This window comes from Phascolarctos cinereus, unplaced genomic scaffold, assembly GCF_003287225.1.
Source record: "Phascolarctos cinereus isolate Bilbo 61053 unplaced genomic scaffold, phaCin_HiC Scaffold_1;HRSCAF=81, whole genome shotgun sequence".
Classification (NCBI taxonomy): domain Eukaryota; kingdom Metazoa; phylum Chordata; class Mammalia; order Diprotodontia; family Phascolarctidae; genus Phascolarctos; species Phascolarctos cinereus.
The window spans coordinates 110,676,156-110,703,615 of record NW_027555514.1 but is presented as its reverse complement, the minus strand read 5'-3'; the positions used below and the strand labels follow the sequence as shown (position 1 = coordinate 110,703,615).

The 27,460-nt window shown below is 37.7% G+C and overlaps 1 protein-coding gene across 2 annotated transcripts in view; it reads left to right on the top strand.

Moving 5' to 3' along the window:
- EXOC4 (exocyst complex component 4) overlaps window positions 1-27,460 on the top strand; it is an 860,605-nt gene that overhangs the window by 73,154 nt on the left and 759,991 nt on the right. For both annotated transcript variants that reach the window (XM_021002278.2, XM_021002279.2), the window contains exons 4-6: window positions 4,038-4,222; window positions 14,476-14,585; window positions 26,517-26,760. In XM_021002278.2, the coding sequence (XP_020857937.1) occupies window positions 4,038-4,222; window positions 14,476-14,585; window positions 26,517-26,760 (539 nt within the window). The remainder of the gene's footprint in view (window positions 1-4,037; window positions 4,223-14,475; window positions 14,586-26,516; window positions 26,761-27,460) is intronic.

Below are 27,460 nucleotides of genomic sequence, written 5' to 3'. Positions count from 1 at the left end.
CTCTCAAGAAATGCAGAGACGTGGGCTCAGAAGCTCTATTCACGTAAGTTCTATGGATCATGAAATGGACTGTGTTACTAATAGTACCTCCTGGGCTTTCATCATTCCTAGAATAAATTGTTACAGTCATTGGGTAGTTTTGGAGGTTGTGTTTTATCACATAATTGTCTATTTGGATCATGAGCACATGAAGGTAAAAATCTTCTTGCAAATTCCTCCAAACAAATTATGTGTGTCTGCTCAGGGGGTGATTTTAAAGCTCCAAATCTCATCTGGCTTTGATTATCTTAAGGGATAAGGCTGCATAATGGGACAGTTTACCAAATCATTTTTTATTTTCTGGATCTAGATGTCACTGAAGGTTAATTCATCTTCCTTTCACTGCCCAAGACATGAGTTAAAATTTATTCTAGAACACCAGGACAAATATATTTGTTGTTCTCTTTCTCCTTGGGGAATGTTTGATCCTTTTGTGTAACTGAATGAATTTTCATTTTGGAGATGTTGGCAGCTTGCAAGTAGCCGGGGGGCAATGGCAAGTCAGACTGAAGACAAACTGGCTGGCTTCATAGGCAGAATGGGCTCATGGATTATCCATCCTGGATCTCTGGGAGCTTATCTTTTTCATAGTCTCTGAAGTTATGGAAAATGTCTTTGCTAGCTGACATTTGAATGAAGCTGACACTTTGCAAGACAAAATATTAATTCCACAAGTATTTATTATTAATAAGTACTTACCGTGTGAAGAGCACTGAACTAGGCACTGGAAGAGAGAATACATTTTTTAAGTTAAAGTGCAGTCCCAGCGCTCATGGAGTTTATAGTCCAGGAATGTTAGATAAAATGTGATATACAACAATAGAGATCACAGAAAAATTCAGAGTATTATGTGATAAATGTGTTAGAGATTTGTAAAACAAACAAACTGCTGTATGAGGTCCAAGAGGGAAGGTAGTTTTGGGCTGCTAGGTGGGTCATGGAAAGGATCTAGAAGAGTTGGCATTTGAGTTGGGCTTTAAAGGATGGTTAGGAAATCAGAAGTGATGAAGGAAGAGAGCATAGCAGGCACTGAAGACTATAGGGATCAAGGCATAGAAAGAGGAGAGTACCACATGTGTTGGGGAAGCATAGAGTAATCCAGTTTTGCTTTAGCATACAGTATGTAGAGGGGAGTCAGTGAGAGATTGGGCTGAAAATCAGGTTAATGCCAGGTTGTGGAGTTCTTATGCATTAGGCAGAGGGATGTGAAATTGAACTGGTAGCTAGTAGGGAGGCAGAGGAGTGACAGGACTATGCATAAGAGACAAAATCTTTATATATTTTGTATGAAGTTGTGTGAAGCATGAATTGAAGGAGGAAGATCTGTAAGAAAGCTCTTGTTAATAATCCAGATCATTTGAAATGAGAATGGTGGCAATGAGAAGAGAGAAGTGAGAATGGATGGGAAATCTGTTGTGGAGATGCAGTGGACTAGATTTGGTAACTGGACAGGAGAGGTGAGGTCATGTTTATAGATGGGCTTCTTTCTTTTTTGCCTTACTTCCTTAGTTAGACTTAACACTAACGCATCAGCTTTTCTGGATCACTGGCTTTGGTGCTGGTTGTAACCTTAGGGCTCTAGAACCAAGTGCAGGACTCGAGGGAATGCTTTATATTCTTGTGGATTTCATTTTTGGTCACTAGTGTACTTTACAATGCACATAAAATTTTGGCGTAATTCTATCCAGTATATTCAAATTAGGCTCCTTTACACTAGGGCACTGTAGGGTATTAAAATGATTTTCATCTCTTAGCTCTGTTCCTTTTCACATCCCCAGTGTTTTCTTTTCATTCTATAGTTCTCCCTTAAGAGGGAGTACTTTCAACATAGAGTCTATTTGTGTTTCCAGCAGGGTGCCTTAGACTACCTGAGTTCTTCCACCTTCTGCTATCAGTTGCCTCCAAAGCTTTTCCAAAATTTCTTTATGTACTTGGCATGCTTAGCAGTATGTACTCTCTAACCTGCTGGGCTCTTCTTCTTTCATCTTTCCTTGTTTAAATGCTGCTTCATTCATGAAAAATGATAGAGCTGGGGAGTGGGTAAATGACCTCTCTTGTCCAATGTTGAGACTCCCTTGGCTCTCTACCTCTTAAATTTTTGCCTTTCATATGTATGTATTATGGCTAAAGGCCAAACTCTGGCTAGTGGCCACCTAAGAGGAGAACAATTAGCAAATTCATGAATTATTCTTCTATTTATTCTATTCCCTGGGCTAGTTGTTTCAATAAAATCTTGTACATTGATTAACATGGTTATCATGTGGGAGTGTTTTCTGATTTTTGAAGTGTGAGACATGAAATTCAGATATGCTTGGGGAATGCATAGAATAGTTCCATTTGTTAAGGGTCTTTTGCATATCTGTATCCATTCATAGATAGGAGATTTTTTGACTGTCCTTTTGCATTTTTCTCTGTCCCCGTAGTTTGTGTTGGAATTGTCTTTCTTAGATTTTAAACCCCTAAAGGGCAGGGTCTAAGTCTTCCTGAATTACTCTAACATGCCTAGCATGGCATCACATGCAAATAGACTTTTTTTTGTTGTCCTTTAAAAAAATGTCCTTAATTTTAAAATGAACAAAACTGTTTTCTCTCCTTCCCACCTTCTCCCCTACCCATAAGAAAAAAAAGAAAGAGGAAAACAAAATCCTTGTAACAAATGTACATAGTTAGGCAAATCAAATTCCGGAATTGGCTGACCATGTCCAACAATGTGTTTCATTCTTCACTCTGAATCTGTTTCTCTCCTGGGGTAGGTAGCAAATAGGCTCCATCATTGTTATTCTGTAATTGTGATTGGTTTTGGTGTTGATTAGAGTTCACAGATCTTTGAAAGTCATTTGTCTTTACAATGTTGTCATTATTTTCTACCTTATTCTCTTGGTTCTGCTTATTTCACTTTTTAGTTCATATAAATCTTGCCACATTTCTTTGAAATTATCCCCTTCATGATTTCTGGTGGCAAAATAGTATTCTGGTTCATAATTTCTGATGGCACAAATAGTAGATTTGTGTACCATAATTTTGTCTAGCCTTTTGCCAATGGGAAGATAACCCTTTAGTTTGCAGTTCTTTGCCACTATAAAAAGAGCTCCTACAAATATTTTTGTGCTTTTGGGTCCTTCTCTTTTTTCTTTGATTCCTTTGGTGATGTAGGCCTAATGATGGTATTTTACATTTAGTTTCTACAGAAAAAGGGCTTAGCTGCAAAATCTTTTGGGAACCATGGGAAACTGCCAGCAGAGAAATAGGGGAGTTACATTATGTAGAGTGGGAAGAGAGTTGTAGAGGAAATTGATGACAGAGAGCTATGACCAAAGCTGCCTGTTGGGAGCCTACCTTTTCATGCTTTACTTTGCTCTCCTCCACATACTTTATGATTCAGTGGCACTGGCCTTTTTGCTGTTCTTTGCATGCAACTTTCCATCTCCCAACTCCATCCTTTTCATTGGCTGTCTCCCATGCCTGGAATGCTCTCCCTCCTGTTCTCTGCCTTATGGCTTCCCTGGATTATTTCAAGACTCAGTTCAAATCTTCTCTTCTGCAAGAGGCCTTTCCCAGTCTTTATCAGTGCTACTGTCTCCCCTATGAGGTTACTTATAATTTATCCTGTATATGTTGTACATATGTAGTTGTTGAATATCTTTTTTTTTAAAATCCTTAGGGTTTAGTGTAGTGTCTTGCACATAGTAAGTGCTTTATAAATGTTTGTTGTTTTGACTTTTTGATTTGATAGTTCTAAATTGGTTTTTAGAATGGCTAGACTAATTCGCAGCTCTGACAGTAGCAGTGTATTAGTGTGCCTATGTTCTATTAGTCCTTCTAGCATTTGTAATTTTCCTTTTTTGTCAACTTTGCCTCTCTGAAGGATGTGAGGAGGAACCTCAGAGTTGCTTCAAATGGACTCTTTACAAATTACTTTTGGCGAGGTATTTTTCCCCATGTCTTTCATTCATGATGTTGGAAAACTACTTACTTGTAACTGTGGTTTCCTTTTCCAGGTGTCAGCAGTAGATTCTTTAGAGGGCCCTCTTCTTCAAGTAGAGGGACTGAGTGACCTGAGACTGGAGCTTCACAGCAAGAAGATGAACCTTCATCTGGTTCTCATAGATGAGTTGCATCGGCACCTATACATCAAATCAACTAGCCGTGTTGGACAGCGGAATAAGGAAAAAGGAAGAATGAGGTTGGTTCTGAAACGGTACCCTGAAAACCTAATTAATATTACCACTTAGGTTCTGTAGAACATTCTACTTTCTACAACTATTTATACTTCTTTTGTCCTTTCCTTTGCCTCACTGATTTCCTTTCATTACATTGATTTTGTAGCTAAACAACAATTGTGCCAAAAGATTCACATAGACTGCTACTATATGTGTACTAGGTCTTCCTTACCAAGGTCTACCGTCATGACTATGATTTTAAGGAGTGTTCTGAGGAAAGTAGGAAAGAAGACTGAGATTAATATTTCATAGACATTACTTTTCTATTTGAAAAGGTAACTTGTGTAGGGAAAAGAAGAAAAGGACAGTTGGTTCCCAGGGTTCCAATGTTTATATAGGAGAGGCTGCCCAATTAGGAAATGCAGTGATGTGCAGAGAAGCCTCAAAATGCTTGTTGCCTTAGGATAACATTCAGCTTTAGGAAGCTTTACGTTTTGGAAAGGTTTAATAATCTGAAGAATGGAACTTCTTCCCATTTCTGGGTTGGTTTCACCATAGTATTTAAAAGGTGCCTGTTAGGAGTGGATAATTCAAGAGAGTTTACTTTATTTCACAGTGTAACCAGCAGAGAATTAACCTTGCTCCCAAGTCAAATTTCATCTTCTCTTGGCTCATTCTCTATATCGAGGTTCTTTGGTGAGTGGGTCTTTAAAACCTTTTGTCAGTCCTGACTTGACTTCCTGTAGAAGGAAGTAGATTTTTTTTTGTTTGTTTTGTTTTGGATTTAAGCTTCCTGTATTCTGAACTTATTTCCCAAATGATCTTTCCAGACTGAAGATTCTATACTTTACCTCATCATATCTATTCTCCAGTTATTAAGTTTGTTTTCTTCCTTGTTATCTTTTATTTCAACCTTTGCCCTTCTTGTCATCTATTTTTCTTGCTTCTATTTGTCTCTCATTTTTGTTTTCCTTTTCTTTTCGAATCTTGTGTTTTTGTCCTAACCCCATCACTGGAACCCGTATCTCTTTATTTTCTTTCATTCATTCATTCAGCAAAACTTTTCATCTTGGAAGATCACTTCAATCCTGGAAATCACACTTTGCAAGTACCCTACCTTCCACCCCCCAGCTGCTACATCCCCTTCCTCTGAATGGATGGCTTCTCTCAGAACCTCCATTTAAGGAGGGTGCCCAGGCCAGTCACCTCTTCATTTCTCACCATACTGAATCATGCCCCAGAGCTGGGTACCTTCCTCTCCCTATGCCTTTTCAGCTTCCCTTTACATGTTGTCTTTGTCCTTTAAAATGTAAGCTCCTTGAGGGCAGCAACTTTTTCCTTTTCATTGTATTTGTATTCCCAATACTTAGCAGAGGGCTTGGCACTTAGTAAGCGCTTAATAACTGCTTGTTGACTGATTGTTAAAAGCTAATATTTATTAAATGCATACCCTGAGTAGAGAACTGTGTTAGGTGCTGGAAGAGAGGTTTATAAATTAAATAAGATGTGATTTCCTTATTATCTTAGAGCTTGCAGTCTAGTATATAACACATATACAAATAAGTATAATACAATGTGATAAATCTTAAGTGTAGGAGAGGTGTAAAAAAAAGTGCTTTTTGAGATTCAAAGGAAAAGAGGATTATTACCAATTGAGAGATAAAGGAAAGTTTCTTGAAGAGTTGTTGTTGAAGACATAATGACCATATATCACTTTATAGATTTGAAAGTCATTTGTGTACAGGCCATAGTTGAAGCTATTAGTATGAATAAAATTATCAATGGAGAGAGTGTAGGAAAGAGGAGGTGATCACGTGGAAATCTTAGGAAGCACCAATAGTGTGCTTTGGTTTATCTCATGTGAGACTTTTTGTTGTTTCTTTCCCACCATCATTTCCCTTTGTCTTACTAAAATAAGGTTTTGGCAGTTACTCCTAATTGTTAAAAGATTTATACCTAAGGGCCTGCTAACTGCCATTGCATTTTAGTGTAACAGTAATCCGCCAATGCTATCCCCAGATAAGCTGTATTTTTTTGCACAGTTGGACCTACTAAGTGATGGTGCTGAAATTAATTTTTTTTGATAAAAGAAAAATACTTCTGATAAGCTATGAAGGCTTATAAACCTCCTCGATAAAGCATACTTATTTGTGGTTGTGACCCAGAAGCATTGAATCAAAATTCCTTAAAATTAGACCTCTGGTGGTAGCAGCTGTTTAGATTGTTAATAGCCAGAAAATCTTGAAATTTATGTGTGTGTTATTAATTTACTGTAATACATTTTTTCTTTTCACCTGTGGTTGTGGTTACCTTTGCAGTTATAACCAGTAAGCCTAATTTCGTCAGAATGTCTGTCGCATTAAAAAGCTTTCTGGTTAGAGCTATGCTGGGTTCTTGTTCCCTGTTGGCTAAGAATTATGAGATTGCTGTTTCCAGGAAGTGGTCTTTGTGTCTTAAGTTATCCTAAATAAGAATTTTGTTTAGACATGAAATAACCTGTGCTTAAAAATAAAAATAACTACAACCAGTCAATATTCCTTGCAAAATGGAGTACTTGGAGTATCCCTGGTAATTAGAATTCCTCCCCACCCCAATAAAGTGATAGTATAATTTTTTGTTTTGTTTTAAATGCTTTGGCATCTTTTCTCTGAGACATTAAAAAATCTCTTTAATATCCATTGCCAGCTTTCCCTGCGATGTATGGAGAGAAGAGGTATTTTTATACCATTAATCCCAGATGGAAATTGAGGCACAGTATATTTGAAGAAGCTGTTAGGTAGCCTTAGTGCCTTCTGTGTCCTCTTTGGGACAATTCATCTTTGTACTTCCTGATAATTTAGTGACTAACTGGGACACGGATGGTACTTTTTGTCTTGAACTCTTTAAAACAAATCTACCAATTAAAAAATCCTATACAGAACTACTTGCCTTTGAAAGGTCAGTGTTCACAGAGGAGAAAATTGAAGCCTATGGGAAAAATTTCAGAGAGGAGAGATAGAGATGAGCACATGAAGATAGTTTTGAAGCAAATTGGCTTTCCCCCACCTGGCACCTGTGATAATGTTTGCAGGTCATATTGCTTTAAAGCTATGATAGATAGAGATTCATTATCCTATCTATAACTAAAATATCTTTTAAATTTATAGCTGAAGTATCTGTAGATTTTAACTTTTTTTGTATGAAAACATGTTTCTATATCTGTACAAAATACAAATATTTGTGATATATTTAGATATAAGGTACAGATGATTATACCTACATTGACAGTGTGCTCTCATACCTCATTGGAACATGAAGGTGACCCAGGTTCTTGAGAAGTGCCAACTCTGGTAGACCTTGCTAAACTAGAAAAGCTTTGGATGCGGTTTATTGTGTGTCTTTTGGCCACAAAGCTCGTTACCACAAGTTTGTTTACCAGGTGATGAATTTTTTGGCCATAGCAACACATAAATACTATTGGCTGATGTGGTAAAAGCTTTGTAATCTGCCTTGGTAGAGAGAGGACTTAAATGGACAAAAATCACTCATCTTTTTTCTATATACCTATATATACATATGTGTATGTAAACATTATATATAATGCACATGTGTATATTCGTGGGTATTTATATATATAATGTGTCTATGTATACACATATGCACACACACAAATCCTGTCTGAGAGAGAGAGAGAGAGAGAGAGAGAGAGAGAGAGAGAGAGAGAGAGAGAGAGTGTGTGTATATGTGTGTGTGTGTGTGTATGTGTATGTGTATGTGTAATGCACATTTACAGGGCATCAGCATGTAATGATGTATTCCACATAACTTAGTGTTCTGTATAACTGATATTTCCCCCTTCATACATCAGAACTTTTTTTACATATGTTTATTATTATTGGTGAAAATGTTATATATTACCCTCCCCTCTGCCTTCTTAGTGTAATGCTCAATATAATTTAACCTTTTTTTATTACTGTAAGTCATTATTTTGAATATCAGTGATTGTACTTGGTGTTATGTTATCTTAAAGTAATGATTCCTAATGTTTTTTGTTCTTTGAATCCTGTTGAACAACAACAAAAAATTGTGTGGTGAATTTCCAGGGTAATTTAATAAACTACTTATAATAACATTCTTTTAGAATTATTGATTATTTGCCACAACGACAATGATAACTTTTGCCCCCCAGCTCCAAATTAAAATTTATAATTATAATTAAACATTTTTATTCTACCTTTGATTATGAAAACGCTAAAAATTATAAGCTCAAATTAGAAAATAATTACTAACATTTTATTTGGGACATTTTATAAGAATTAAAAGATTTAATTCGGCAAGCTTACTGTTATATTTAAGACTTCATCTTAAATTTATTTTACAAAATTTGTTGAATATAAATAACATTTTAAATGAAATAAATTGCAACTTGGAAGATGTTTAACATTCTATAATCATATTGAAACTTTACTTCAATGTTGAATTTTTTTTATTTATACAAAGGTTTCCAATATTTGACTCAACACCAGATAAATACAGTTTCAAATTTGGTTCCTTGTTGAGTTTATTTCTGTATTTTGATTTAAAGCAAAAATAAAGTGAAAATGCTCAGTCACACAAATATATGGAAAGTGGTAGAATTTTATAGCTCTCCTGCTGAGAGATAGAAATTAATTTTTAAAATTTTATATACCCAACCAATTGGTAAAAATGAATAACTAGTTACAGTATAAAATGGTTATTTTTCTATTGGCTAATGACAATCACCATGTTAAATGACAAATGGATGTAAAATTCAATTGATTTTTAACAGTGTTTATCTATAGTTTAACCTTTATAAGGAAATAATTTTTTCACATGTGACTTTCTTCTCTTCTGACATTGGCACACTGCCTGCATTCTCACAGAAAGTCTACTAAACAATTGACTTGTGCTGCCAGCTGGTTCATTTGAAAATATATCTGATAGAAGAATTAAGTAGAGGATAAGTTTAAATCAGAAAATGGTCTTACTGCTGCAATGAGGCAATATCAGGTTTGTTTTAGCAGAACGTTTGTGATAGTCCATGAAGATTTCAAGATAGCTTATAATGTGCATGCTCAGAAGTATAATTTCACATAGCCAGACTTTGGTGCTGCAAGAATTGAAATGTTGATGGTTTCTTGATCAGCTTTTGATTATGTAAACAATGAGGTACAGTTAGAGGATCGCAGAAGGGAAGGAGGGAATGTTCCTACTCTGGTCCAGCATCCAGAACACAAATGAGGTAGATGCAGGTGTCTGCATATTTAACCCTTGTGGTGTTTTGGAACTAGTTTCATGACAGGTTGGCAAACTATGAGAACACGTTGCACTTGGAAGTAGCCCGAGTGTGACAGAATCACTGCATGGGCACCAGTATTGCTGTGTACATCATCATGGTTATTTAGAATTGTTGCAGAAACAAGCCTATAATGACTCAAATATACATGTTTATTGTCACAGAGAAAAATGTATATGTAGCATAAATGTGCAGCTATTGATTGCTTAAGGTACCTTTAAAGAATTTTTACTATGAACCCCTTGGACCATACAGGGTTAGCACCGTCCTGAGGGGATATTGTGTGTAACTATTTGTCCCTACACCAAATGTCCCTGGTCTGCTGAGCTTTTTGAGTTTTTGTATTTGTTTTAGGTTTCCCTCATGTTAGCTACTCTATGTGCCTACTTCTCCCCCCTCTATTTCTTACCTGATTTAGTACTTTTAATCCACCCTAGGTTGGTAAACCACTTAACAAAGGTTTTTGTAACTGTCTGAAATAATTGAGTGTGTATGGTATTCCCTCCTTAAGCCAAATTCGATGAGAATAAGATTCACTCATTCCCTCTCACCTTCCCTCATTTCTCCTCCACTGTAAAAGCGTTTTCTTGTCTGTTTTATGTGAGATTCTACCTCATTCTACCTCTGCCTTTCTCCTTCTCCCAGTATAATCCTCTCTCATCCCTTAATTTTGTTTTCCAGATATCACCTCTTCATCTTCAACTCACCCTATGCCATCTATCTATCTATCTATAATTTTTTTTCCCCTCCAACTACTCTAATACTGACAGTTAAAAATATAATCATTCTGTGTAGGAATGTAAACAGTTCAACCTTAATAAGTCCCTTATGATTTCTCTTTCCTGTTTACCTCTTCATACTTCTCTTGAGTCTTGTATTTGAAAGTCAAATTTTCTATTCAGCTCTGATCTTTTTATCAAGAATGCTTGAAAGTCCTCTATTTCAATGAATGTCCATTTTTTCCCCTGAAGGATTGTACTCAGTTGTGCTGCATAGGTGATTCTGGGCTATAATTCTATCTCCTTTGACCTCTAGAATATCATATTCTAAGCCCTGTGGTCCCTTAATGTAGAAGCTGCTAAATCTTGTGTTATCCTGATTGTGTTTCCACAGTACTTGAATTTTTTCTTTCTGGCTGCTTGTAATATTTTCTCCTTGACTTGGGAACTCTGGAAATTGGCTACAATATTCCTAGGAGTTTTCCTTTGGGGAGCTCTGTCAGGAGGTGATTGGTGGATTCTTTCCATTTCTGTTTTACCCTCTGGTTCTAGAATATCAGGGCAGTTTTCCTTGATAATTTCTAGAAAGATGATGTCTAGGCTCTTTTTTTGATCATGGCTTTCAGGTAGTCTAATAATTTTTAATTTGTCTCTCCTGGACCTATTTTCCAGGTCAGTTGTTTTTCCAGTGAGATATTTCACATTGCCTTCTATTTTTTCATTGTTTTGGTTTAGTTTTACAATGTCTTAATTTCTTGTAAAGTTGCTAGCTTCCATTTGCTTCATTCTGATTTTTAAGGAAATATTTTCTTCAGTGAGCTTTTAGACTTCCTTTTCCATCTGGCCAATTCTGCTTTTTAAGGCATTCTTCTCCTCATTGGGTTTTTGGACCTCTTTTGCCATTTGGGTTAGACTATTTTTTAAGGTGTTATTTTCTTCAGTATTTTTCTGGGTCTCCTTTAGCAAGCTGTTGACTTGTTTTTTATGATTTTCTTACATCACTCTTATTTCTCTTCCCAGTTTTTCTTCTACTTCTCTTACTTGCTTCTCAAAATTCTTTTTGAGCTCTTTCATGGCCTGGGCCTGATTCATATTTTTCTTGGAGGCTTTGGATGTAGGAGCTTTGACTTTGTTGTCTTCTTCTGGTTGTATGTTTTGATCTTCTTTGTTACCAAAGTAAGATTCCATGGTCTGACTTTTTAGCACAGTTTGCTCATGTTCCCAGACAATTACATGAGTTTTAAACTCTTTGTTAGGGTAGCGGTCTGTTTCCAGTGTGCAGGATGTACTATTCCAAGCTTTGGGGGTTTTGTGCAGCTGTTTTCAGAGACACTTCTAGGAATCTGTAAATTTTCAGTTCTTCCAAGGTGGTATGATCAAGGTCGAGGTGTTTATCCCTTTCCTGGCCTGTACTCTGGTCTGTGAGTGACCACAAGTACTCTTTTCTGCCTTGGAACTTTGAGGAGGATTTTTTCTCCACCAAGGCACAAGCTTCACCACACCAGCAGTCTTCCTTGCCTCAGGATTGCCACCCACAACTGTGACCCAGATCCAAGCACAGGCAAAGCAAGAGAATCCTGCCTCATCACCAGTAAAGAGATCTCTGCAATCCCCCTCTGAGCAGCCACCCGATTACCCCTCAGTCTGTGGACCAAGAGCTCTGGGAGCAGCCGCCACCCCAGGGCTGCACAGATACTGGGGCTGGGACTGAGCTCTCTCATATCATGGTTACAGACCTTTCCTACTGACCTTCCAAGTTGCCTTTGGCATTTGAGAAGTCTGGAAACTGCCACAGCTGCCTGTGATTCAATCCTCTGAGGCCTGGTCTTTGCCTGGGCACCCACGCTGAACTGCATTCCTTTTCCAGTCCAGTGCAATAGACCTTTCCAATCAACCATCCAGGTTGGTTTGGGCTAGAAATTTGTTTCACACTATCTTTTTGTGGGTTCTGCTGCTCTAGAATTTGTTTAGAGCCATTTTTTATAGGTATTTCAAAGACTTTGGGGGAGAGCTCAAGGAAGTTACTCTACCATGTTGGCTCTGCCTGAACATTTTTTAAACCATAAAGTTACTTTAGAATAGTGTTTACCCGCATTCCACCTCAATTTTTTTCCATTTATTTGTTGGGGGTGAGGAGAGAATTCATTTTTAGATATTTAAGATATTTAGATATTTCCTATGATTTCCTATGAAGCACTAGAGCTTTCTTTAGTAGCTATCATAATGTAAATTCCTCATGGTAGTATAGCTAGGGACACTCCTTTTGAAAACTTATACTTAAAAAAAATGATAAAAAATGTAAGGAAAATGGAAAAGAAAAGAAATAAAAGAGGACCAGAGATGAGAGGAAAGCAAAAGGAGAGGGGTTGCAGATAAGGATGGGAGACAAGGAAAGGTTGGGCAATCCTGTGTGTTACTTGGCTTTGTTAGGTCTGACTTTTAGGCTAATAGACAGCTGTACCTGGGGCTCTAGCTCTTGCTACTTGGATGACTCATTTTTTTAAGGTCATCTTTTTTTGATACACCTGACACAAAGTAGGCGATCGATTGATTGCTCCAAATTCCAGCCCTTTATACACTATCTCTTCTTGAGAGATCATTGTATATATATTTTTCAATGTATCATTGATAGAAGAGATATGTAACATATTGAAATCTTCCTTTATTATCATTATTATTATTATTATAATTATTTTTCAATGCCTCAGTTTTCCATTGGAGAACTTGGGCTAGCCCTTTGCTGGCTATCATTTCAGACATATAAAACTGGCCTACCTCCTTTTCAGGTTATTCACATCCTTATGAATATAATGACTTATACTTAAGAGTTTTCACTGCTAATGTGATGCAGGCCGCTCATAGCCACTGTGCATTTTTCCATTGCTGTTGGAGCTATTTGCCATTTTATTTTTTCTAAGACCTTAGTTTTCAGTGATTCACAGCCACATAGGTGGGAATTTTTTTAAATTACATATTTGCATTAAATAGGCTTTTTTTCCCCTTTTAACAGTGAGAGTTTTGGGATCATGGAAAGCACTGCATTTTCCCAACTTTGATCTGATATTCTCCTTCTATCAGTTCTGGGCTCACTTATAGGCCGTGTCTGTGGTGCCATCTAACTGTATTGATAGATTAATTCAGCAGTCTTCTTTTCCAGCAAGGTATCATAGTTTGGGCAGTATTTGCTTTTACTCTCTTTATTTTCCTAAGGTTGATGGTTATTTAGTCTAGTCGCTTTCTTATCATTTTCAATGGAGAGGCTTGTTGGGCTCTGGGGTTTAGTACAATTAGTACAATGTTAGCTGCCAACAAGAACATGTGTAGGTCAGACAGGGCACACCCAGTTCTTCTGCTTGGCTCCATTGACTTAAGAGAGATTCACAATACTGATCCTCTCTGCTGCTAGTATCCTTGTTGTGGAGGCAAAGGGAGAGTTGAACATTACTGTAGGAAATATTTACAAAGTTAAATACCTTTTCCAAGTCCTGTCCTTGGAAAATATTTGTTACCCTCAAACCAAACTTTCAGAATGCACTTTTTAAACACTTATTTGTTATAAAATAAACAAATCTCTAGTTTATCTGCTTTGACTAAGATATGTAAATGCAATGTGTTGTGACTTATAAAACTGTGTTTGTATGAGAGATATTGATGTTTGGTGTAGTCCAGCACAACCCCTGCCTAGCAAGGACAAGAAAGACAGAAACAAGTATTTACCAAGTACTCACTATGTTCCAGGCATGGTGCTAAATGCTTTGCAAGTATTATCTCATTTGATCCCTACAAAAGCCATGAGAGGTGGGTGCTATTATTATCTCTGCTGTACAGTTGAGGAAACTGAAGCAGACCCAGGTTAAGTGACTTGCCCAGGCTCACATGGCTAGTATGTATCTGAGACTGGATTTGAATTTAGATCTTCCTGACTCCTGGCCCAGTGCCCTATCCACTGCATCATCTAGCTCCCTTCTTTGCAAAATAGAAAGTCAGCCATTTAAAAATAAAGGTTTGGGTTTCTTAGGAAAAGGAGAATAGTGTTAATATGGAGTGAACGTTGACTTAAATTGCATGGTTAAAGGATTCCTTCAGTCAATCCTTTCTTGAAAAGAGAAGTGTTTGAGCACTAGTAGGAAAGAATATCTTGTATAAAGAGCAATAGTGACAGAAGAGCTAGACCATAGTATGCTGAGAATAGTGGCCCACTTCAGGACATGGGATAACACTGAAGCAAGTGCTAAAGTCTGATGCTTTCTGTTCTTTGTAGCTCTCTTGTGAAAGATGCTTCCCCAGTGCCCCTGCTTGATGTCACAAACATGCCTACACCTCGAAAGTTTCTTGACACTTCTCAGTTTGGTACTCCTGGAAGCTCAACTGGTAAGTATCTAAATTTCCATTTACTCAAGTTTCTCTTTAGTTTCTTCACATACTTTTATTTTCTTTCATTTCCATTCTCTGTAATTAGATATGAATTATTCTCTTGTATTGGTAGAAATCCAAGGGATTATCCAAATTCAACCCATCTGTCAGTCTCCATTTTTTAGGGACTTACTGCTAAGTAGTGGGAATACAGACACAAAAATGAAACAGGCTTGGCTGTCAAGGAGCTTACATTCTAATGAGGGTGACAACATGTGCATACATAAATACTTAAATAATATATACAAAATAAATGCAAGGTGATTTGGAGAGGTTTTTTAGCAGCTGGGGGCATCAGGAATGGCTTCATGTAGAAGGTAATGCTTAAGGTGATTCTTGAAGGAATTAAAGGATTTTAAGAAGCATAGGTGAGGAAGGAGGGCATTCTAGGTGTGGCGGACAGCCAGTTCAAAAGCTTAGAAGCAGGAGATGTATTGTCATTTGTGAGGAACAGCAATACGTCCAGTTTGGCTGGCATGTAGAGTACGAGAAGAAAAGTTAATTATAATTAAACTGGAAAGGCAGGTCAGAGCTAGGTTATGGAGGGCTTTTAATGCCAGTTCCAATTCAGCAAACATTTATGAATTACCTGTTGTTGGCCATCTCCACTGAAGTCCATTTGGATGACTTCTTGTGACAAAGAGGGGTGATCTGGGGTTCTTTAAAGTGAGGCCAACAGAATACGTGTCCTGGCAAGCTCTTGCCATGCTTGAAGCATGTAAGCCTGGTCCCTGAATGCTTGTTGTCTGAGAAGCAACCAATGACATTCAAAGAGGCTTACCTCTTTGGTAGTATGTCTTTTTGGTCACAGCACTCACAAAGACCCCCTGTTCAAGCTTGGAGGGTTTGCCATCTGTATCAGTGGCAGGAGGCCCCACAATGATCAAATTGTTGATTCTTGAAATATGTGCAAATGATTAGCAACAATAATAATAGTAATCATGATAATAACTGATAGGGATTGTTTTATGGTTTGCATATATTATCCTTTTTGATTCTAATAATAGCACTGTGGGGTCAGTGTTGCTACTTTCATTTTATAGATGAGGAAGTTGATGCTCCTAGATTTTAAATGACGAGGGAGGCAAGATTGTAATCCTGGAGGATTCAAGCCTTCCTGGCTTTGAGTACAGCTCTCTTTATACCATTGACTTTACATCCTATTGACTTTCAAAGGCCTCTCTCTGAGAAAGAGAGAAAAAGACCGTTGTACTTTCAAGGAGCTTCCAGTTGAGTAGAATGGTAAATTCCGTGAAATATTATGTTATGCCATGAAAATTCAGAAGAAACAAGCTTTTCTTTTTGTGATTTGACAGCTTTTTTTGAGAATGTAGACATTGCCTGTGGTTTGAAAATCATTTTTTTATGAAGAGATGTTTATTGCGAAAGAGTTGACCACTTAGGCAGCCAGGTAGCATAGTAAATACAGTAAAGGATTTGGAGTCAGGAAAACACGAGTTCAAATCCTACCTCAAACTCTTACCAGCTGTGTAACCCTGAACAATTCACTTAACTTCTCTTAGCCTCAGATTCCTCATCTGTAAAATGGAGATAATAATAGAACCTGCCTCACAGAATTGTTGTAAGGATCAAATACAATAACTTCTTTAAAGTGCTTTGCAAATCTTAAAGCTCTGTCTATATGTTAACTGTTATTATTATTTTTTTTAAAAAAATAGTTCAGTTAAAGACAAATAGTTGCAATTCTTCCTTTAGATAGATTGGAGGAATTAAAGAAAAAAATCACATTTGGCTTGCATTTTGTCTTGTGGCAAAGCTAAATCTGTTACCATGGAGGATGGAATTTAAAAAAAGTAAGACAGACATTTGGAAGCGCTCATGCTTACATGTAGGCAGCCTGCAACTTACTGAATGGAATGCATTCTGAAAACTTAGCAGGAAGTCAGTTTGGGGAACTAAGTATGTACTTACCCATTAAATTTTATATGGTTAAGTCCCTATACTAATTCACATAAACTTAACCCACAACATATTGAAAGTTTCATATTGTAGTAGTTTTACCATAGAAGCTAACTACCATGCATAACATTGTTTCTTTGGGGAAATGAATTGAGATAAATTTTGTTGTGCTGTTGTTCTGAAGTGGAAAAAGTGTCCCTCTCCATATACCTACCAGTAAGTTGATGTGTGGAGTTCTCCAGCTCCCAGGCCTATGTGTGACTTCTATAGCCTAGGTCTGTGCTGGTTTGGGGGTGAGAGGCTTGGAGTATGGAGAGGAACAGTGAGAATGGATTCAAATGATGAATGGAATAAGGATAGAACTCTATGTAAAGATTCTGAGGCATTACTCTTATGAAATCAGCATAAACAAAGGCATGGAAATAGGTCTGCATTAGTATGAGAGATGGTGAATAGGCTTTTGGGCTGGAACTGTGTGATTCATATAGGAGAGTAATGAGTTGAGAAGACTGGAAAGGCAAGTTGAGGAAGGCTCTAAATCCTGTGAAAGGATTTTTTACTCTTAGTGGGGAGCCTTTAAAGATTTCTAAGCAGATTTATCACATAATATAAGTGGTATTTTTAGAAGATTAATCTCTTGGAGGTATAAGTATACCAGGATATATTGGGGAGGAGGATAGAGATGATGTGGAACCAGTTAAGAGGCTTTTGTAGTTGTCCAGGGATTAGATAAGGGTCTGGATTAGATTGGTGTGAAAATGAAAGAGAATGAATATTATGAAAGAAAAATGAGTAAGATTTGAGTACTGATTTGGTATAGGGGAGAGATGGAGGTTTTAAAGTATAGCCCCAGGGGACTTCTGCTTCCGGGAGTCAAGATGGTGGAGTGAAAAGGTAGTCACTCTCACTCTCCCCTATCAACCTCTGCATACCCAGAAAATATCAGCCCAGGAAAAAAAAAAAAAAACCCTGGAACACCTGAACTAGAAGAAAGACAAGGAGCAGCAGTGCAGTAGCCCAGCAAACGGATCTCTCAGTGCCGTAGCAAAAACAAGGGGCCTCAGGCGGATAAGTACCCTGCGGCATTCATCTGAAAGGAGGTGAAGAAAACAACCTAAAGGCTTCCTAAAGCTCCGTCTTGCTGATTCCAACCCAACACAAGGTGAGCTGTAGGAGCCCTGAAGCCCCCAATTGTGAAGAAATCCTGAAGCCCAGGTGGTAGAGCAGGCAAACACCAACACCTGGACCTCCGAGTGCCTCAGTGAGGGCGGGGGAACTGGTGGAAACCAGCTCAGAAAACCACCAGGAGCCTTGGCACTCCACTGCAAAGGAATCTCCTGGTGCATTAGCAGAACCGAGGGAGACAACACTGCAGGGGGCCCCAGGCAGATAAACATCCTGCAGCAGCCATCTAAAAGGAGTGGAAGAAAGCTAAAGGAAAGGAAAAGCAGGCAACCTAGAATTGCCTGAAAGTTCCAGCCTTGCTGATTCCAGCCCAACACAAGGTAAGCTGCCAGAAACCTACAGCTTCCAAATCCCAGCTAAGAGGCCCCAGAACACAAAGCCAGTGACCAAGACCTAGGCTCCCAACACAAGAAGCTTGGGTCAGTACCCTCTGTTCCCCAGCAGGAGAGCTCAATCTTTTTAAAGGCCAGGGAATAAAGAAACACCATGAGTGAAAAGAAACGTACCATAGACTCATATTACAAGAAGAGTGAAGATCAAGACAGAAATTCTGAAGAAGACAACATTGTCAACAAACCCACATCTGCAACAACAAAAGGGAATATGAACTGGTCTGAAGCCCAAAAAGCCTTCTTAGAAGAGCTCAAGAAGGATTTTAATAGTCAAATGAGAGAGGTAAAAGAGTCCTTCAAAAATACAATTGGCCAGTTGGAAAAAAAATACACTGAAGAAAACAAGTCCCTAAAAAACACAATTGGCCAATTGAAGAAGGAAGGACAAAAACTAACAGAAGAGTACACTGAAGAAAACAAATCCCTAAAAAACACAATTGGCCAGTTGAAGATGGAAGTACAAAAACTAACAGAAGAAAAGAATCTGTTAAAAACTAGAATTAGACAAATGGAAACTAATGTCTCTATGAGAGAGCAAGAATCAGTCAAACAGAAACAAAAAAATGAAAAAATCAATGAAAATGTAAAATACCTCATCAGTAAAACAACCAACCTGGAAAATCGACTCAGGAGAGACAATTTAAAAATTATTGGACTACCTAAAGTATAGCCCCAGGGAGGAGTGAGCTTTCAAGATTGGAGTCATGAGAACATGGTGGTTATATGAAAAGAAGTCAGGATGAGGCACGAGTTGTGGTGGAAGATGAGTTTAAATTTGCTTTGCTGAGATTAAGGTGACAATGGAAAATCCAGATGGAAAGGTCTAGTAGGCATTTTAGTATTTGGAACTGGTGCTTGGCAGAGTTAGGGATGGAGATGTAGATTTGAAAATCACGTCACGATCCTTGAAGACGTGAGAAATGGCTTGGATCTTCAAGGGCAGTGGGTAATGAAATAAGAACAGAAGGCTAAGAACTGATCCTTGGAAAAGATCCTATGAGAAAAAGAAGAAAATCACAGGATCATAAATTTAAAGACAGAATATTGGAAATTACTGAGTATGCCCCCTTCATATTACAGTTGAGGAAACAGAGGCCCAGAGAAGTTGTAACTTTCCCCAGGGCGGTCACTTAGCCGCAAGTGGAAGAGCTGTGCTGTGAACCCTGGTCTTCTGACTCCAAATGTTGCACTGTCTCTGTCATGAGGGTCTGAGAGGTAGAATGACAGTATAGAGTTATAGAAAGTATTTGTGGGTGGCCAGCAATTTCTAAAACTGGGAGTTGGTCAAGGAAAATAAACATGAAGAAAATGAGACCAGTTTCCTCCCAGTGCTAGAAGTACGTGTAAGACTTAAGCAGGAGGGAATGATGAGGAAGAGACCAGGTGGAGAAAGAACAGAAGTGACTGAAAGGTTTCTCTTGGAAAGGAAAAAGAAAAATACAGTGCTAAATATAGGGGGTATTAAGGTCAAGAGAAGATTTTTCCAGATATGGGGCACACGTGCATGTTTGATTTTTTTTTTTGAGCCTGTCAGGGTTAAGTGACTTGCTTAGGGTTTCACAGTTAATAAGGTATCTGAGGCTGGATTTTAGCTCTGGTTCTCTTGACTTCATGGGTGGTACTCTATTCAATGTGCCACCTAGCTGCCCCTTACACATGCATGTTTGAAAGCCAAGGAGAGCGCCAGAAGAACTGTGTGCATCCTGACTTGAGTAACATTGATGAAAAAGCCACCAACAAGAGACCAAATTCTGTATACCTGAAAAACTGGGAAAGTCTCATTGAATGAAATACCCTCATAGGAGAGAGGAGGAGGCCTGTGGGGGCAGAATGTTATATACACCAGCAGATGCAGTAGTCATGATACTGGACATTTTTGCTGCTTTGTTTTTTTTTTGTCACAAGAGGGAGGGTTTAATCTGGAGGAGGGAGGGTATTTCTCCTCCCTCTCCCCACAATGGTTATGATTTAGAGACAAAGGCATCTATTAAATATGTGTGTGTGTGTGTGTGTGTGTATCACACACACACACACACACACACACACATAAGTATTTTATTTTTTGGCATTTGGGGTTAAGTGACTTGCCCACGGTCACACAGGTAGTCAGTATCAAGTGTTTGGTCTGAGGCTGGATTTGAACTCAGGTCCTCCTGACTTCAGGGCCAGTGCTCTATCCACTGCGCCATCTAGCTGCCCCTAAATGAATCTATTTTTTAAAAAACAGTAAAGGGGAAATCTTAAAGAGGAATAAGAGAATTTGACTTGAGAGAGCAGCGTCTTGGAGGAATAAAGAGGCGATGGAATTGTAAAGGGGATAGCTTTGAAATAGTGAGTGGATGAGGCTTCTTGGATCAAGAGGTAAGGAAGACAGGGAGGAGAGAATGTATGTGGTGACAGTTTAGTTGATATGAAACTTCATATATATAATAACAGTATTTTCATGAAACATCCTAGATAATTCTTTTTCAGAGTAAACGTACTCAATGATCTCATATTTCAAGATAAAATTGTCTTATGCCTCTTTAAGCTTAATAAAACTTCCAGCTTCATGTGTAAAGAAATATTTTTGTTCTTCAGTCGTGTCTGACTCTTTGTAACCCCATTTGGGGTTTTCTTGGCAAAGATACTGGAGAGGTTTGCCATTTCCCTTTCCAATTTATTTTATGGATGCGGAAACTGAGGCAAACAGGGTTAAGTGAATTGCCCAGGGTCACACAACCAGTAAGTGTCTGAGGATGGATTTAAACTCAAGAAGAGGAGTCTTCTTGATTCTGGGACCGGTGCTCTATCCACTGCATCACCTAGTTGCCCCCACAAAGAAATATGGGGGTGCCTGTAATCCAGATGTAATTCTAAAAAAATTATTCTTTGTATCTATATGTGGCATTTACTGACTTGCATTAGAATATATTTCCCTGCCTTTGTTGAGTACTTCTGTCCTGTTACAAAGCACTGCAGGTATATTCATCCATGAAACAACACTGAGTGTCTCCTTTGTACAGTGTTGGGGAAAATATTGCCACTCCTGTAGGGAGTTCAGAGACATGTATACAGAAGCAGCTCCCCCAAATAATTTTATATAGAGAGAGGCTTTACAATATTCGTTTTTTTAATTTTTGAAAAGTATATGTAGATAAAATAACAACTTTTCTTTTTGGCTATCTGCTAATGAATAATTTTTATAAAATATTCCAAACTAGTTCTTTAGAGAAATATTATTACATAACTTTGAAAGGATTGCTATTGCCTCTTCCCGGAATCAGGAAAAGTATTTTGCCATATGGTAGAGTTTATTCTATTCTTTGCAATCTTACATAGTTTTAGAATTAGGCCAGAGATCCAGTTATGAATTTAAATAGCCTTCTCTCCCTGCCTTGGATTGATATTCCCAATTGTTACACTGATGCCTTTTTCTAGTGTAGATCACATTATAGCTCAGACAGGTCATCAATTATACTTATTGCCAAGCCACGGCAAATGATTCTGTTTAAACATCCTAAAAAGCTGCCAAATGAAATAAAAACTTCTTATTGTTGATAAAGAAATAATTGGGCAACATTGCAAATGAAAAGTGCTTTAGGAATACTAAATATCAAATGATAATAAGTGGCAGTAAGTACAGAATTCAGTTAAGTGGTAGTATTTTTATCTTATCTATTTTCTAAGAAGACAGCTTCTATTCTCTTCTGATTGTAAGTTTTTCTTTAAATCCCCCAGAATTTGCAGTTAATTTTGATTCTTTTGGTGGAGATTATGAGAATTCTGTGACTCTAGCCGTCAGTTTCTCCTTTATCGTGAAAGTCTCTGAAAGCTCCAAATGGTGGTTCACCCTACTGGGGGCCATGGTGGAAGTCATCTGCAGAGCTATGTAAAATAAAGTCCTCTTTTCATCATGGCTCGTGCTCTGGCTAAAACTGTTTTCATGTAGCAATGTGTATGGAGTAGAGGCTCTGGAATTGAAGCAGGTGAAGTCTTTCATTGCATTCCTAGACTTTAGGGCCCTATTGATCTGCATCACCTTATCTAAGAGGATTAGTGCCAACAAAAGGATATAATTTGGGGTGCCATAAATCATGTAAGGAACTGTGTAACATTTTGCTGGGTACATGTACAGTCATGGGACTAATGAAATATACCATGATAAGTGGCAGCAATTTGGTATCATTTTCAGTAGTGAGGAGTAAGCCCACAAAGCTTATTCATGACTGTTTTACCAGGCTGACTAGTATATATTGGCTCTTATAAGCTGGACTTTAACAAGAGGCCTTAAAGTTTCCTCCTCAGAGTGTGAGAGAGTGGACATGAGGGTGTCATCCATTATGAAGGACATTTTTATGGGATATCTTCCAACTGGGGATCCGATGGCAGAATGGCTCTTTCAGGCTATTAAGAATTAAATAAAAATCTTGATTGTATGAGAATGGCCCTTTTTCAGATGTCTTATTCCATTGCAGAGTTCCAAGAAAGACTTTCATTGAGAGTAACCACTATATTCAGTCATAGAGGCTTACTCTTGCATTGTCTTGTCAGACATTGTGTTTACAATTCAATGGGGAAACCAATGTCTAATTTAGATAGAGTAATTCAAACATAAACTGGGTGGAAAGGATAGAAAAGTGGGGGGGGGAAGCCAGTAATAATAGTAATTTGTTGGTTTAAATCTTTAGACCCACAATATATTTTTTCATTTGGCAAACTGCCTTTGAAACATTTAAACTGAGCAATTACTCCCAGGGCACACAGGCATTTCATTTGTGGTTTCTTTATTCATTTTATTCAAACTCCTGTTGGGATTGCTGTGAATATGACTATAATGAAACTAGAGGCCTTGCTTCTTTTCTCTTTGTTTTGGCAAAGGTTAAGCAATAATAAAACCTTTAGAGAACACAAATCAAATGACTTGTTACAGTGCTTATTTAACTGTCTCCTTTCACAGCTGTTATCTTGACTTACATTTTATTTCATAAGGCCTTTTTCTAAGATGGGATTTCTGTCCTCAGAATTTTGTGGTCCAAGATGCTTAAGATTCTCCTCATCTAGAATGAGAGAGAGAATATGTCTTAAAACCTCTGGGAAGATAAAATTTGTCTTCTTGACTATCTGGCACAGGATTGGGATAGTGGAGGTCTTGATGATTACTTATTTGAGCTAGTCCCATTCTCATGCCAAAACTCCTTGGCATTTTCATTTCACCTTTTCTGCACTGTCTGCTATTGTTCTTTGGCTATTCTTCACCATCCAGTTTGAGAATATGACCATTCAGGTAGAGGAGAGTTGGAGGAATATGATACAGTAGGATATACAGGACTCCCTCCCACACATCCTATGGTCTAGCCAAACTAGCCTTGTTGTTGCTTCTTATACAAATGGCCCCATCCTGCCTGGACACAGTTTGCTCCTACTGTCCCCCTACCTGGAATGCACTCACTCCTCCCCTGGGAACTCTGGAGTCCTTCAAGACTCAGCTGAAGTCCTTCTGCATGAGGCCTTTCCTGGTACCCCCACAGCCTGCCTTTGTCTTTTTATCTCCAGGCTCCAGCACATTGCCTGGTACAAAGTAGGTTTATAATTAATACTTGTTGATTGAATGTTATTAAGAGAGAACTTTCTGATTGTGTTTTACTTTTAACATCTTGTGAGAGAACACTTAAGCCTCATTCTAATGTTGAACTCAGAGTGCCTGTTCTGTGACCTCCTCTCATGGAAGCTGTGAGAGGGACCACAGGAGGCCATATGGTTCAGGAGAGAGAGACCTTAGGTCCAGGGTTAAGATCCTGCATCTTTCACTTGCCACCTCTGTGACCTTTGGAAGGTCACTTCATCTTTCTGGGCCTCAGTTTCTTCATTTATAAAATGAGAAAGTTGAACTAAATAACCTTGAAGGTCCTTTACAGTTCTAGATTTTTGATTCTCTATTTCATGTCATTTCTAAACTTACTATTTTCTTCTAGGCCCCAGACACAATAAACTCTATTAAATATTTGATGAATTGGAACAGCCTTATAGGTGATCCTTACAGGAAGGTATTTTGGATAACTTCATGAGGCCAAACTGTCCTGGACAGGGTCCTTTATTTTCCCCCTTTCTATTTAAACTTCTGCTCTAGAGTGAATAGTGGTATTCCAATTTGAATGCACACCTTTTGACTACAAATGTAGTGCTCCCTCCATTATGTTGCTTAGACCAACTGAAGTATGAAGAGGTTGTCCAGAAAACAAATAATGATGCCTGGCCCTGGCTGATGTCACGAGTATGTAGTCAATAATTGTTAGATTAGACTTGAGTCCCTTGTTTCAGTTTTTTTCCTGTCCATTTTACTTCCATTTTCATTTTTTCATTGATGAAGAAGGCTTGGGTGTGCTTAGAATTTCTGATTTAGGAAATTGCAAGAGGGAAAACACAGGTGTTGCCAGTAGATATAACCCCATTTACTTCCTGACTTTTTGATTGTACACTCAGTGAGGACATGGATTTGCTAGCTATGTGATGTTGAGCAACTCTCTTAACCTCTGCCTGCCTCAGTTTCCTAGTTATAAAATGGGGGTCATAAGAGCACCTATGTCTTAGGGTTTTTGTGAACATCAAATGATATATTTGTAAAGCAATTAGCACAGTGCCTGACACATAGTAGGCACTTAATAAATGTTTATTCCCTTCCCTTCTTAAATTGACATGTTACTTTAGGAGAGATATAATTAATGTACCTTCCAGGTTTTGCAGCCTAAGAAAGATAATGTGATATGAATATGTATATAAAGGGCCTATAAGACGTGAACACGTGGCAAGGATATAGGTCAAAGGTAAGGGTAAATGTTTTATTTAGTATGGGGAACAAGAATAGAAATGTATTATTGTAGTGTTGATTGAGGCACATAATTGTAGAAATCAAACGTTCTGGAGAGGTGAACTTTTAGGGTGTTTGCTTAAACAAAGACATACCTATGTATTTGAGATATTAGAAGTTATTCAGTGATTAGATTTCAGTGCCTTTCTCATTACACTGAATAGAGTAGCTCATCTTTTAGAGTCTTATGCCTTATGGCTATGAAGGACATAACAAAGAATTAGAAAGAAAGATAGTGCCTGTTGATTGGCAAATGACAAATTGAGGAATTCAGAAAAAACATGGGAAGATTTGTATGAACAAATGCAGAGTGAAATAAGTGGAACCAAGAGATAAATGATCATACACATTGACTACAACATTGTAAATGTTGTAAATGTAAATTACCAAGAGTAGGTTGAGCTCTGAATAATAGAAAAACTAGTGAAGGTTCTGAAGAAGAGTTTTTAAAATGTATGTCTTCCCTCATGGCAGAGAATTAAGTGATTACTATTATAAGACATTGTATGTATTGTCAGCTATGGTCTTTATTGGATATTTTTGGTTAATTATTTTTCTTTGTCTCAAGAGAAGGTCCAATATTGAAAGGAAGAGATGGGAAATGACTACAGGGTCAAGATGAAGGGTATCACTTCAATGAAACTTCTTTTTTTTTTTAAAGGAAACATAGTGCCTTCAGTGAGCCTTGTAAATCTGAGGTTTTCCAAACATCTTACTCAAGACTTAAGGAAAAGGAGAAACTATTATACATGCCTCCAGTTTTCACTGTCCTTTACTTCTTCCTGTTTCTCCTTGTTTGTTCTGGGAAGACATTTGTTATTCCTAGACTACTTCTTTTATTCTTACTGCGGGATCTTTGACTGGTGACAGTTGTTATTCAGAGAACCCTTTCATCATCTTCAGCAAAGACTTGCCATCACTTGTATTGCAAATATGTATTCAGTAGAAGAAAAAAATGGCTTTAAAGACATTTCAGTTCCTTATTTCTCTCCCCTGAAAGCTTTTCTCTTTCTGAAGTCCAGTGACCTAGGGTGTGTTGAGAACTAGCTCTTCTGTTGTTATTTCTCTGCTATTTTAAATTTTAATTATTTATGAACTTCTTTAAATGTCCCAATGTCTTTTTCATTGTCCTAAGTTCTGAGTAAGTCATTTATTAGTTGAGTTTCAGATAGTGACTTTTCTTCTGAAGCTTACAGTGAGGATGCTTAATTTTCTTAATCTGTTGACAGACAAATGAAGTGACATGATAGGTGGTTGAAGATTCTCCATGGCAGACTTGCCAACTATTTGTATAATTCTTATAAATATTTCCTGCCTTTCATTCTCCATTAATTGAGATGATGCAAATAGGGATATGAATGTTATTTTGAGATTGTGGGATAGGTACTGTACAAATAGGAAATCATGTTTCTAATGAGCAGCATCTTCTTTGGTTCATAGCTTATTCCTCCCAAGAAAATATGGAAAATAACCATTTTGTTTGGTTAGCATTACCTCTATGTGAATACTATACTTTTTACATTTGATGTTTTGTGTGGTTTTCAGTCAGAGAAATGAACCTACAGGACATCAAGGAAGATTTGGAGCTGGATCCAGAAGAGAATAGTAACCTCTTTATGGGCATTCTCATCAAGGGGCTAGCCAAACTAAAGAAGATTCCAGAAACAGTTAAGGCTATCAAGGAACGCCTGGAACAAGAGCTAAAGCAAATTGTGAAGAGGTCCACAACTCAAGTAGCAGACAACGGCTACCAGAGAGGAGAGAACCTCTCTTTGGAGAACCAACCAAGGTATGTGTGGGCTAAAAAATGAATTTGTCAAAGACTTCCTGGTCAAGAAATGGAATTTGTGGCATAAAAGTCTTTACACTTTGGTTTTACCTACATCTCTGCCATTAACTTGTGATCTCTCTTGACTTTAGATTCCTCCTTCAGATTATGGAGTTTCATTTTGTAATCTTTAAGGTTACTTCTCAATCTCAAATTCTGTAATTTCATTATTTCTCACAGTATACCCAAACTAATAATTATGAAAACAAGTAACTATAGGTCTGCATATGGGCTAACCAATCATTTTATTTCTAGATGAAATTGAAGAGAATGATAAATTTGGAAAACAAAATAAATTCCACCCTTCAATAAACAAATTAAGTCCTCTTTGATGATTAAGAAGTATTATATGTCCAAGATCCAAGCTATTTTAGGAATCTATCAATAGGAGACCAAGGAGCTTCAGCTGTACAAAATAACTAACAGGATTTAGAAAGACAATCTTCTTGTATAGGGAAAAAGAAAAAAACATCAAGGGAAAATGTAGATCCTAATTAGGTTGTACCTTTATCCCTGATTAATGCAGAGTCCTCTGGGAGAAACTAGAGTGTATGTATAATCCAGGAGTCGGCCATGCAAAAAACAAACAGAGAGAGAGAGAGAGAGGGGGAGAGAGAGAGAGAGAGAGAGAGAGAGAGAGAGAGAGAGAGAGAGAGAGAGA